The sequence below is a fragment of the Stegostoma tigrinum genome, chromosome 9, assembly GCF_030684315.1.
Source record: "Stegostoma tigrinum isolate sSteTig4 chromosome 9, sSteTig4.hap1, whole genome shotgun sequence".
Classification (NCBI taxonomy): Eukaryota; Metazoa; Chordata; class Chondrichthyes; order Orectolobiformes; family Stegostomatidae; genus Stegostoma; species Stegostoma tigrinum.
In genome coordinates this window covers 1762767-1776248 of record NC_081362.1, presented here as the reverse complement: position 1 = coordinate 1776248, position 13482 = coordinate 1762767, and the positions used below count along the sequence as shown (strand labels likewise).

The following is a 13482-nucleotide window of genomic DNA, read 5'->3' as shown; positions in this document are numbered from 1 at the left end:
TTGAAGCTGGTGAAGTCCACATTGATACCATTGGGCTGCAGGGTTCCCAAGCGGAATATGAGTTGCTGTTCCTGCAAGCTTCGGGTGGCATCATTGTGGCAGTGCAGGAGGCCCATGATGGACATGTCATCTAAAGAATGGGAGGGGGAGTGGAAATGGTTTGCGACTGGGAGGTGCAGTTGTTTGTTGCAAACCGAGCGGAGGTGTTCTGCAAAGCGGTCCCCAAGCCTCCGCTTGGTTTCCCCAATGTAGAGGAAGCCACACCGGGTACAGTGGATGCAGTATACCACATTGGCAGATGTGCAGGTGAACCTCTGCTTAATATGGAATGTCATCTTGGGGCCTGGAATAGGGGTGAGGGAGGAGGTGTGGGGGCAAGTGTAGTATTTCCTGCGGTTGCAGGGGAAGGTGCCGGGTGTGGTGGGGTTGGAAGGCAGTGTGGAGCGAACAAGGAAGTCACGGAGAGAGTGGTCTCTCCGGAAAGCAGACAGGGGTGGGGATGGAAAAATGTCTTGGGTGGTGGGGTCGGATTGTAGATGGCGGAAGTGTCGGAGGATGATGCGTTGTATCCGGAGGTTGGTGGGGTGGTGTGTGAGAACGAGGGGGATCCTCTTTGGGCGGTTGTGGCGGGGGCGGGGTGTGAGGGATGTGTTGCGGGAAATGCGGGAGACGCGGTCAAGGGCGTTCTCGACCACTGGGGGGGGAAAGTTGCGGTCCTTGAAGAACTTGGACATCTGGGATGTGCGGGAGTGGAATGCCTCATCGTGGGAGCAGATGCGGCGGAGGCGGAGGAATTGGGAATAGGGGATGGAATTTTTGCAGGAGGGTGGGTGGGAGTCGGTGTATTCTAGGTAGCTGTGGGAGTCAGTGGGCTTGAAATGGACATCAGTTACAAGCTGGTTGCCTGAGATGGAGACTGAGAGGTCCAGGAAGGTGAGGGATGTGCTGGTGATGGCCCAGGTGAACTGAAGGTTGGGGTGGAAGGTGTTGGTGAAGTGGATGAACTGTTTGAGCTCCTCTTGGGAGCAAGAGGCGGCGCCGATACAGTCATCAATGTACCGGAGGAAGAGGTGGGGTTTGGGGCCTGTGTAGGTGCGGAAGAGGGACTGTTCACATAACCTACAAAGAGGCAGGCATAGCTGGATGCCATGCAGGTATTTTCAGTGTTCTGTTTTCATTATACTGGAATGAGTATGCTGTTTGTAGGTAGAGGAGGTTTAAATGATGTCATCTACTTCAGTTTTTGCGTTACGTTTAATGAACTTCAATTGCATAGTTTAAACTCAGAGTGCAGGCAAGTGTTTGTCTTTGCCTGTCATTAAGGATTCAGCCCTCCCAAAATGTATATTCTATTAGATATTTGAGGAATTATTTGGTTATTTTTATAAGTCATTGTGCTAGTGGACTTGCAACAAGTCCATCCAGTGGATTTAGTAGGTATTCAAAAATGACTTTGCACTTATTTCTGTTGCCAGTGATGCTTGTAATTTGATTAGCTGTGGTGCAAGACCAATTTATGGTACTTCTCTCGAGATCAATATACACTCTAGAAATTCAAGAAACTCTGGTTTTGTTTCTCTCTATGCTTTCTTAGATCGTGCTGACCCACCTCTTTGAAATAAAGGACTAAACAAAAGTTGCTGGAAAAGCTCAGCAGCTCTGAAAGCATTTGTGAAGAGAGTTGAGTTAATGTTTCGAGTCGGGTGACTCTTCCTCAGAACAGATGGTAGCGAGGAAAATGTCGGTTTATATGCATCTTTGAAATAAGGACTTTGGCTTAAATTTGGAGGATGTCCTTTTTCAGCAGAACTTGTCACCTTGCCTATGATGTGTAGTGGAAGATGTCCAGTATCTAGGAGATACTTGTTTTATTTCACCTCTTTGGTTACCCATTACAAAGAGTGTATATTTGTAAATCTTTCAATGGGCATCCCACAGTTATTTCCATGTATTTGTGCGTCGAAGACTGTATACTAGCTGGTCTGCTTAGCAGGTGTGGAATCTGTACTCCTGAATAGATTTGAGTTGGACCAAAATGACAAAAATGGAGGGTGATAATGAGGAAGGAGAACCATTGACAGTTCTAGATAGAATCAGAAATCGAAGGAGGATCTATAAACTGGATAGATAGTTCAAAATAAACATTTGTAGCAGAGTGTGGCAGTGCATAGAGTTGTTGAACACAATTGTGACTAAAGTAATGGTCACATCCACATTGTAAAATTTTGCGATTTAAGTTCCTAATGGATTTTATTTTGCAGCTAACACATTATTTGGACGTTGTGGAAGTGAACATAGCTCACCAGATTTCTCTCCGTTCTGATGCCTTTTTTCATGCCATGACTTCTCAACATGAACTGCAGGACTACCTCACCAAAACCTCTCAAGCCGTAAAAATGCTTCGTGATAAAATTGCCCAGATTGACAAAGTAATGTGTGAAGGATCTTTGCAAATTTTGAGACTTGCTGTGACTAGAAATAACTGCGTAAAAATGTACAATAAACTAAAGCTAATGGCCACTGTTCACCAAACGCAGCCTACAGTACAATTATTATTGTCAACCTCGGAGTTTGTTGGGGCACTGGACCTCATTGCAACAACACAGGAGGTGCTACAACAGGAGCTTCAGGGGATTCATAGTTTCAGGTAAGCAATGGTACGCAGTTCACTTTTCATTAACTTGCCGATATTTTCTCTGTATTTGGTTCTTTGATGTTTGGAAGTGAAAATCTGCAAACAGAAATTCTGATTTAAAGAAGGCAAATGTTGAGAATGCAAAGCAAGGCTATTAGCATTTCAATGAGAGAGGCTGATAAACAGTCCAAGTTTGAGACTTCTTCCCGAGAAAAATTCAGCCTGGCTGGAGAAGTCTCCTAATAATTTGATTTAAAAACTGGAGGGAGATTGTTTTGACTGGAAGTATTACAGAAGAACCGGATTATTTTCATACATGTACATACTTTGTAACAGAATAATGATCAGTTCAGGATCTCTGAGTAACTTCAGTTTTCATTATTTTCTATCAGATGGTCACTTTGGATGTCTGTAGCAACCTAATTTCAGATTAACTCACCATAGATCTGGAATTTGGAATCAGCTCCCTAGATTGTGTGTCTGAATACAACAGATGACCAATAAATGGTGCAATTACTTGTTGAGTATTGAGAGTTGAAACAATACAGGGCCGAAGGGCCTGTACTGTGCTCTAATGTTGTATGTTCTATAATATCTTCAGGGGAGTTCTGAGCAGCTGTCCGCAGAATATGACAATCATCTCTTACTGTTTTTCCCTTTTGGGTTTCCCCGGGTTCTTTTTATGGACTGGAAATGTTGCTGGCCTGGCTGACTTTTGTTGCCCAACGCTAATTGCCTTTGAACTGAGTGGTTTGTTGGGCCATTTCAGAGGGCAGTTAAAAATCAACATCAAACAAGAATAGAATGTGCTGGAAAAACTCAGCAGGTCTAGCAACACCTGTGGAGAGAAAAACAAAGTTAGTGTTTTGTGTCCAGTGACTCTTGATCAGAACCTTCTCTCCACAGATGCTGCCAGACCTGCTAAGTTTCTCCAACAGTTTGTTTCTGTTTCAGATTTCCAGCATCCACAGTTCTTTGTTTTATATAACACTCATATGTACACCAGGTAAGAACAGCTATCCTTCCATTACAGGCTTTTGTGACTTGAAAACAGTAGATGTTTTATGACCCTATGACTTAGACCAGTTTTCACTTTCATTAATTGAATCTATGTTACACCAGTTGTGTTGTGGGATTTGAACCTGCATATGGGACATTAACTTCTGTTTTACTCATCTAGAGATATTATCATTAGGCCAGCACTTCACCTTGCAGAGTTTATCTGGAATGAATGGTGTTTATAAGTAAGAAAGAGACTGCATTGTGTATCTTGACTCAGGATGTTTTGGCACAGGAAGAGACCAATTGTCTTTTTGTGTTGGAGAGAGATAATGGGAACTGCAGATGCTGGAGAATCCAAGATAATAAAATGTGAGGCTGGATGAACACAGCAGGCCCAGCAGCATCCCAGGAGCACAAAAGCTGACGTTTCGGGCCTAGACCCTTCATCAGAGAGGGTCTCTGATGAAGGGTCTAGGCCCGAAACGTCAGCTTTTGTGCCCCTGGGATGCTGCTTGGCCTGCTGTGTTCATCCAGCCTCAAATTTTATTATCTTGTCTTTTTGTGTTGTGCAGTTTCTGAAAACTTTCGAGTAGGTCTCCTTGCCCCTCCTAATCTGTTAATACTTACTTACCTTTCATACAGTAATACATTTTCCTTTCAAAAGCTGTTTACATCCTACTTCATATAGATTATTTTTGAATTGTGCAGATCTATAGATGTGTTTATTTCCAAGAGATTGTTGCCAATTATTAATATCAAATATTAATATCCTTCCTTCAGTTCCACATTTGAAAATTAAGGAAAAGAGTTGGAAAGCATTGGTCCTTGCTTGTTATCATTGAGGCTGCTTCATTTATAATTATTTTGTTGATCATCCAATAAAACAAATCCGAAATTCTAATAAATTGTTTAATCCCGTGTTTATCAAAAGTTTCTCAATTTTTGCCAATGGTCCTCATAATGGAAGCTTCCCAGTAGTCATTCATTTCCATCAATGCAGTGACAGTTACCTCACATCTGCTGAGGGAGTATTAAATCTGTACATGTTTATTGATCTGAATACTCTGTATATCCACTGAATATAATAGCCCATTGTAAAATGCTAAATACTGCTTTCAATAGAAATATTGTTACACCAGTAATAGTTTGTAACTGTAATGGACATGGCCAAAACACCCTTTCTAAAACACTGATCACAAAGTAAATTGTTTTCTGTTATATGTTATTGAATTATTACTGAAAATGTTATACAGTGAGGTTTCCTTTATAATCACTGAGTGCATTTATTTGCGTTTGAGGTATGTTTGTTTCAGACATTTCTATTTCTACAATTCCATTTTGCAGGCACCTTGGTTCACAACTGTGTGAGTTGGAAAGACTTATAGATAAGATGATGATAGCAGATTTTTCTACATATGCTCATAGTGACTTAAATAGGCCTTTGGAAGATGATCAGTTGTTAGAAGAGGTATGTGAAAGTACTTATTCTCATTTTATTACAATAGTGTCGCACTAAATGTTTGATTTTACAACTAAATGTACAGATTCTGTGTAGTTTTAGTCTGTGAATATGCAAATTCAGCATTCACTGAGAGATGCATTATTAATATTTCAGTAGCTTTAGAATCATACAATCCCTACGTGTGAAAAGTGGTCTTTCGGCCCATCAAGTCTGCAGCCACTCTCTGAAGACCTACACGCCCAGACCGAATCCCCTACCCTGTCCCCGTAACCCTACATTTCCCATGGCTAATCCACCTAGCCTATGCATGCCTGGACACTATGGGCCATTTAGCATGGCTAATTCAACTAACCCGTACATCTTTGAATTGTGGAAGGAAACCTATGCAGACATGGGAAGAATGTGCACACAGCCATTGACCCAAGGCTGCAATTGAACTTGAGTCCCTAGTGCTGTGAGGCAGCAGTGCTAAGCACTCTGCTACCGTGCCACTGTATTAGGCAGCTGATGTAAAAATGGGTGCTTGAATAGATACCACTGAATGCTGAGCTTATTTCACAAAAAACAGGAGATAAATACACATAAAACCATAAGAAATAGGAACAGGAGTAGATTGTTTGGCCCCTCAAACTTGCTGTGCCATTCAATAGAATCATGGTTGATATTATATTCCTCACACCCACTTTCCTGCATTTTCCCCATCATCCTCGATTTCCCTTATTAATCAAAAATCTATTTATCTCAGCCATAAATATATACAAGGACTCTGCCAACACAGTTCTGTGGTAAGGAGTTCAAAAGGCATGCAAACCCTCTTAAGAGTAGTAAAGCCTGCACATTCTAAATTGGTGCCCCTGAATTCTGAGACCATGCCTAGATTCTCCCATGCAGGGAAAAATCCTCAACATTTACCCTGTTAAGTCTGTTAAGAAGCCAATATGTTTCAATGAGATCACTTCTCATTTTGTTTTTGTATTCATCACTTCGGGGACATGGGCACGGTGGCTGCCCAGCATTTTATTTGCTGTCCCTAGCTGCCCTTGACCCGAGTGGCTGGTGAGTCCGTTTCAGAGGGTATTTGCGTTAACCATATTGCTGTGAGTCTGTAGTTAAGTGTAGGTCAGACCAGGTGAGGATGGCCAATTTCCTTTCCTGAAGTTAGTGAGCCAGACGAATTTTCCTGACGATCGACAATGGTTTGATGGTCATTGAGTACCAGCTTTCGCAGTCTTCCCTCATTCAGGCCCTGATATCACAAATTCAGCTACCTGAATTTCTCTGCATTGTCATTAGCAATTGATCATTTTCAATTGCAATCAGAAGGGAATGCTACGTTCAGTCATATTTTAAGTCTTCAGTTATGTTTCAGGGTTTTTCCACATGAGTGGTTCAGCCTGCTGGGTTGGAATCCAATAGGCATGTTGTGAGATTAATAGAATTGCTGCGACAGATAGTAATTTGGAGCAGCATTGACAAATACATGGTAGAAATGTTGGAAAATAGTCAAAAATGTCATTGTATTTTGTTACAATCATTGACTTCAAGAAATGGATACAGTAACAAGGATATAATTTAATGATCAACATTCATGTGAAGGGGGACAGTTTGAAAGCTTTATGACCCTGCTATAGACTTATGTTCATCATGGGCAGGCAATTACGATTTTCAAATTGAGTAATTTTTGGGATTTGAAAATAAGATACCAGAGATTAAAAACAATTCTATGTGCCGTATGAGGAAAAATGTTGTTGCAGTAAATAGAGTTTGTCCTGAGGTTCGATTTAAGAGACATGGTCAGCAATAGAACGTGGGTGGTTTTATTTGTTGTGTAACCTGCTGTCTACCTAACCTGTGAGTAGCCGAAGTAAACACAGGGAATGTGAGGTGTTCTGTTTACAATGCAGCTGATGCTTTCCTCAATTTCACTCCATTAACTGACAGTGTATGACTGGTGGTGGTTGTGTCTAATAATTTATCAAATAAGCCACTAAACAAGCTATTTCTAATGAAATTTTGTAATTACATGATTTTAAAACTTGCATTATCCCATAAGGCAGCATATGTTGGGGCCTTCTTACACCTGATTGCACGTTTGCTGATGCCGGGAGCGGAGGGAGGATGGACAGGTCAGCAATGACCAGAATAGAATGGTTTCAGAATTTCTTTTCTTTGTACATGAGTTTCAACTTGAGATTTTACAAATTTCATCAAAGTATAAATTCTGGCTTTTCATGCAGTCACATTGCAAATATTGAGCATTTCACTATACTTCCTTTCACCATAATTATTTAAATACCTTTGCTGCTAATAAATTTAGGGTAAATTTATATACTAGCCTGAGCGTAGCATTTAGATTGAGAACCTTCCGGAACAGTTTGTTCACAATAAGGAAAGGTTAAGTTGCTGTGTCAATATATTTATTCTCTCTTTAAGGAACGGTTGATGTCTTTGGTATTTGGGTTACTAAGACAAAGGAAGCTAGACTTTTTGGACATCTATCATGAAGAGATGACTGCAGCTGCAAAGAACATAATTAAACAGGTACGCTATATTTCCAGAAGTATCATGCTATCGTGGAATTTCTAGTTTTGTAGTATTTTAGATCAGGCTTTTAGTGGAATGTATCATTTTTACATTAATTGATGTGTATCCAATTCATTGAAGGAGACTCTTCCGTAAGAAAACATAATGGGCAGCTTGATTTTCAGATCTTCAAAATCAAAACTAAATAAAGCAATTTTGTAGGAAATGATGATTAGACCGTAGATATAGGAGCAGAAATAGGCCATTTGGCCCATTGGGTCTGCTCTACCATTCAATCATAGCTGATATGTTTCTCAGCCGCATTCTCCTGCCTTACCCCTGTAACTTTTGATTCCTTTATTAATCAAGAACCTGGGATTTACAAGGAAGTTGCCACATTTGGTGCATTTGAGCTATAGGGAGAGGCTGAATAGGCTGGGGCTATTTTCCCTGGAGTGAAGGAGGCGAAGGGGTGACCTTATAGAGGTTTATAAAATCATGAGGGGCTTGGATAGGGAGAATAGACAAGGTATTTTTTCCAGGGTGGGTGAGTCCAAAACTAGAGGGGTACAGGTGTAATGTGAGAGGGGAAAGATTTAAAAGGGTACCTAAACGGCAACTTTTTCATGCAGAATGATCTGCCAGAGAACGTGTTGGAGGCTGATACAATTACAACATTTAAAAGGCAACTGGATGGGTATATGAATGGGAAGGATTTAGGGAGATGTGTGTCAAATGCTGGCAAATTGGATTAGACTTATTTCAGATATCTGGCCTGTATGCACGAGGTGGACTGAAGAATCTGTTTCCATGCTATATATCTCTGTGACTCTATAATCTATCTATCTCTGTCTTAAATACACTCAGTGACTTGGCCTCAATAGCATTTTGCAATAATGAGTGCCTCAGATTTGCCACCTTCTGGCTGAAGAAATTCCTTCTCATCTCAGTTCTAAAGGGTTGTCCCTTCATTCTGAGGCTCCTGGGTTCTAGTCTCTCCTCTACTAGTAGAAACAGTTCTATGCTCACTTCATCGAGGCCTCTCAATATTCTGTAGGTTTCAATCAGGTTCCCCTCCTCCATCCTTCTAAACGCCATTAAGTAAAGACTCAGAGTCCTCAACCGCTTCTTGTATACAAACCCTTCAGCCTCGGGATCATTCTCGTGAACCTCCTCTGGACCCTCTCAAATGCCAGTATGGTTCTTGATTTGATATCGGGCCCAAAACTGCGCTCAGTATTCCAAATGCTGTCTGACCAGAGCCTTATAAAGCTCCAGTAGTACATCTCTGCTCCTGTATTCTGGCCCCCTTGAAATGAATGCTAACATTGTGTTTGTCTTTCTGACTGACAACTAAACCAGCATGTTAACCTTAAAAGAATCCTGAACTAGGACTCCTAAGTCCCTTTCTGCTTCAAATTTCCAAAGTCTTTCCCTAAATCTGGTTGATATCTTCATCTCTGCACACTAACATGACTTCTAAAACCAGGTTGAGTTTCGTGTGTACTTACTGCCAGTGTGTGGGTCATGTGCAGCTGGTGGGAAGCCTAAAATGTATTTGATGGATATCTTGTGCTCTGAAAGTAGTAAAATACCCTCTCATGACCACACACTTTGAGATCCTGGCAGCTTTACTTGCTAATAAAACAAAGATCTGTGGATGCTGGAAATTTGAAACAAAAACTGAAATTTCTGGAGAAACTCAGCAGGTCTGGCAGCATCTGTGGAGGAGAAAACAGGGTTAAAGCTTTGTGTCCGGTGATTCCTGCAGAAGTTCTTAATAAGGGTCACTGAACTCTGCTTCTGTCTCCACAGATGCTGCCAGACCTGCTGAGTTTCTCCTCCAATTTAGTTTTATGTTGTGATTGCTTCTGTCTGCATGAAGCCATGTGCTTAGAGCTGGCCTGTTTAACACACTCAATTAAGCATAATATTAATCTACAATGCAAATACATAATTGTTCTGAGTTTTCAGTGTTTACAACATGAACAACTCAAGTCTATTCTTTCTGAATATTGTGAGTATGAGTAGATCAGATGATGGGCGATGCCATTTTGTTCTGTTCTTTGTGAACATCTGGTGAGATCACAACACCATGCCCATTCACACAGTACTCTAGCCCTTCACTGTCCAGTTATCAGGATGTGTGTTGAGGTAGCTGCACAGCAAGCAAGTGTCTTCTGCTTCCCCTAGCAGCTTTCTGTAGGCGGTTATAAATTAAGATAACACTGTGTGGAGCTGGCAGAGCACAGCAGCCAAGCAGCATCAGAGGAGCAGGTAAGTTGACATTTTGGGTCAACTCTCATGCTCCTCTGATGCTGCCTGGCCTGCTGTGCTTCTCCAGCTCCACACTGTGTTATCACTGATTGCAGCATCGGTAGTTCTTACTATCTCTTTTTGCAGGCACTTGTTGTGATGTCCAGTTTAATTGCCATATGGGCTTTTTTTCTTATTCTCTTGTCGTTTTATTTTGAACAGAAATAAGCTACATTCAAAATTCTTAACTTCGTCTGGCTTAGTTCCATTTCTTGAAGGAAACTGGGAACAACTGTTGGGAAGGGAACAACAAACAAGTATTTGTGGGCAGAACACTGTCAGCATTTTGAGCTTGTACTCTTTAGAAGATAACAGGTTCTGACCTCAACCTGCAGCTGCTGATCTTGCATCCTGCTGAATTGCTTTACAGCTGTGTGTGCAGTGAGGAGTGAACACGTATTGGCAAGTTATAAACATTCTTCGGATTCTGTGGAGCTTGGACTGAAGATGTCCTTCTTATTGTAATCACTGTTAACTTTGTTTCTAACTCATTCTCAGGCAGGAGCAGCAATCAGCAGCTTAGCTAATGTGATTTCTAACTCCTTCAACTCTGTGAAGTCTTGGGATTCTTTCCTACCTTAATGGTGCTATATAAATGCAAGTTGTAAGTTTTATTCATGTCAAATTGATTTGGTGCTTCAGGATATATCTAGGATTTTATATTTGGTTTAGCCAGCGCATAATGTTGCTTTCCACTGGCACCAGAAATATCTACATTTTTGTTTCCAGTGTTAAATCCAGATCCTATGAATGGTCATCGAGCTGAAATATTCACTCTTTGCTCTATCTCCAAGGATTCTTCTTGACCTGCTGAGTAATCCCAGCATTTTATGTTTTATTTTGTGTTAAATCTGTCCGGTTCACCAGTAGAGGCATTTAGAGGTTACCGTATTTGGACATGCAACAATCCAATCTTTCTTTCTCATCCATCAGGAATATGTAGCTCGATCTGATTTCATATTTTTCTTTTGTTTTCATTTAGAATAACATATGACCCATACCTTTGACCATGAAAAGGAGGTTTAGTTGATGAATCCATTGTTTGGAACATTGTTTGAAATTGCAAAATAAATCCATATACGCATCTGCATTTATTTCTGTTGAAAATTTTACGGAATATTTCACCTTTGCTGCACATTTATGTGTCAGCAATAAGCTAGGCCTGAAAAGCAGCCGTAAACTGAGCTCTTTATTGAGCATTCAGACTTGCTTTTCATTTCCAAAAACCAATTCCAAAACCTAGCTGTGCTAAAATCATTCAGCATGATAGCTTTCTATTGAAGTGAGTGAGGTGCCTAGATCATTTATAGCGTCTTCTGTTGAGGATAGATACTACAACAGAGTGGTTTGAATGAATTCTCTGCACTGTGCCACTGTGTCTTTTTAATTCACTTACGGGGTGTGGGTGGCTCTGGACAGGCCCGCATTTATTGCCCATGCCTAATTGTCCATAGGACAGTTAAAAATCACCACATTGCTGTGGGCCTGGAGTCAAATGTAGGCCAGACCAGGTAAGGATTGCAGTTTTCTTTACTAAAGGACATTAGTGAACCAGATGCTTTTTTCCTGACAATTGACAATGGTTTCATGGTCATCATTAGACCCTTACTTCCACATTCTTTATTGAATTTAAATTCCACCATCTGTTATGGCAGGATTTGAACCCGGATCCCCAAAACATGAGCTGAATTTCTGGATTAATAGTCTTAACAATTATATCACTAGGCTGTTGCCTCCCTCTAGAGGTAGTTTTACAGAATTCTGTGGCTACCTACACATTATGGGCAGGATCTCCATTCTCTCCAAGTATAAGGTTTGTATGGAGATTGTTTACCCTTAAATTTAAATGGCTGTAATGTTAAACTCAGTGTGATGTCAGGAAAATGGCAAAAGCCACATTCAAAGTTAATAATGATCTCTGCTGTACAAACCTGAGAGTTAATTTTCCTTTGGAGTAAAGGTTTCCATTTCTTGATCTCTCTTGCCCCACTCCTGCCTCTCTTGCTCCTCTGTTTATTTAGTTAAGGATCCTCTAGTGACAGGTTGAAACATGATCGAATTTGGCATTCAGTTTGAGGCTAAGAAACCTGGATCTGAAATTAGTGTCTTAAACTTAAATAAAGACAGTTGCCAAAGTGTATAGACATAGTTTGTTACAATGGACCAAAAAAAATGACTTAGAGGGTGAGACAGTGGTTAAGCTGTGACAGACTCTTAAGGAGATATTTCATTAGTCCTGACAAAGATCTGTTCCATTGAGGAAGAAGGATTGTGAGAAGGATGAACCACCTGTGAATAACTGAGGAAGATAAGGATGGGATCAAATTGAAAGATAAGGATACCGCTCTGAGAGAATTAGTAGCAAGCCAGAAGAGTGGGAAAAGACAGCAAAAAAATTATTGTAAAATTAGACTTGGATAGTAGAGTATGAGAATAAACACGCAAGTATTATAAAACAGAATGAGAACTTGGAGAAATCACATCCTAATCTGTGTTGGTACTTCTTACAATGACTGGACGTGTCCTAAAGTTACATTTGGAAATATTTGACTACACTGGCTTTCTGCCTCACACTTTCTCCTATTCGTTTTACAGTGTGTGATTGAAACAATTGCGCAAATGGAAGAAATTGATACAGAAGTTGTCCTGAAGTGAGTCTATTTGCATTTTCTTTGTAAAAATACTGTAACACTAGTTTGCAAAGATGTACAATAAATGTATTAATGCTTAAATGATTTCCCATCTACATGATAACATTTTAGAAAGTAGATGCAGTTGTTTTAAAAAAAAAAGTAAAGCTACCCCTTTCACAGTTTGCAAGTCATAATTTATAATGATAAACTTAACCAAATACTTTTATTACAGGCTTGTATAACTGTTTAAATGGAAATGGGAATAGCAACATGTTATTTAACTCTGCTCATCCTGTTGTAGTAACTTGTAAACACCCTATTACAACATCTCTAGTGCTTGTTTCTGCTTGGCACTCTGCAGTCAGCGATAGTAACCACCAGAATGGAAGCAAGTACTCCAGGTGTGTACCCCCCATATTCTGTTGTCTAAGGTGGTGCTGCTGCTCTAAAAGTCAACAAACTAACCCAAACCACGCTGCTTCTCCTTGCTGTCTTATTGATTCTAACTGTTCTAAGCAGCGAAATATACTGCCCAGGTGTGTCTGTTTTCAATTAAGTTTAGAAGCATAAAAGGTGATTTAATTGAAATATACAGAATATTGAGGGGTCTTTACACGATAGATGTGGAGAGGGTGTTTCCTCATGGGAAAATCTAAAACTAGGGCTCACTGTTTCAAAATAAGGCATTGGTGACAGAGGTGAGGAGAATTGTTTTCACTGAGTGGTGGGTCTTTGGAACTTTCTTCAAAAGACGTTGGAACCGGTCTTTGAATAGTTTTCAGGCAGAGGTGATAAGGAGGTGAAAGGTTATTGGAGTTCGTGAAATGATCAGATCAGCCATAATTCTGTTGAATGTTAGAGCAGGCTCAAGGGGCTGAATGGCCTGCTGTTAGGCCTAATTTGCATATGAA

At 40.5% G+C, this 13482-nt stretch overlaps 1 protein-coding gene across 4 annotated transcripts in view; it reads left to right on the top strand.

Moving 5' to 3' along the window:
• Window positions 1-13482, top strand: part of vps54 (VPS54 subunit of GARP complex) — a 74899-nt gene that overhangs the window by 18494 nt on the left and 42923 nt on the right. For all 4 annotated transcript variants that reach the window (XM_048536379.2, XM_048536377.2, XM_048536375.2 and 1 more), the window contains 4 exons: window positions 2262-2647; window positions 4982-5105; window positions 7533-7640; window positions 12534-12589. In XM_048536379.2, the coding sequence (XP_048392336.1) occupies window positions 2262-2647; window positions 4982-5105; window positions 7533-7640; window positions 12534-12589 (674 nt within the window). The remainder of the gene's footprint in view (window positions 1-2261; window positions 2648-4981; window positions 5106-7532; window positions 7641-12533; window positions 12590-13482) is intronic.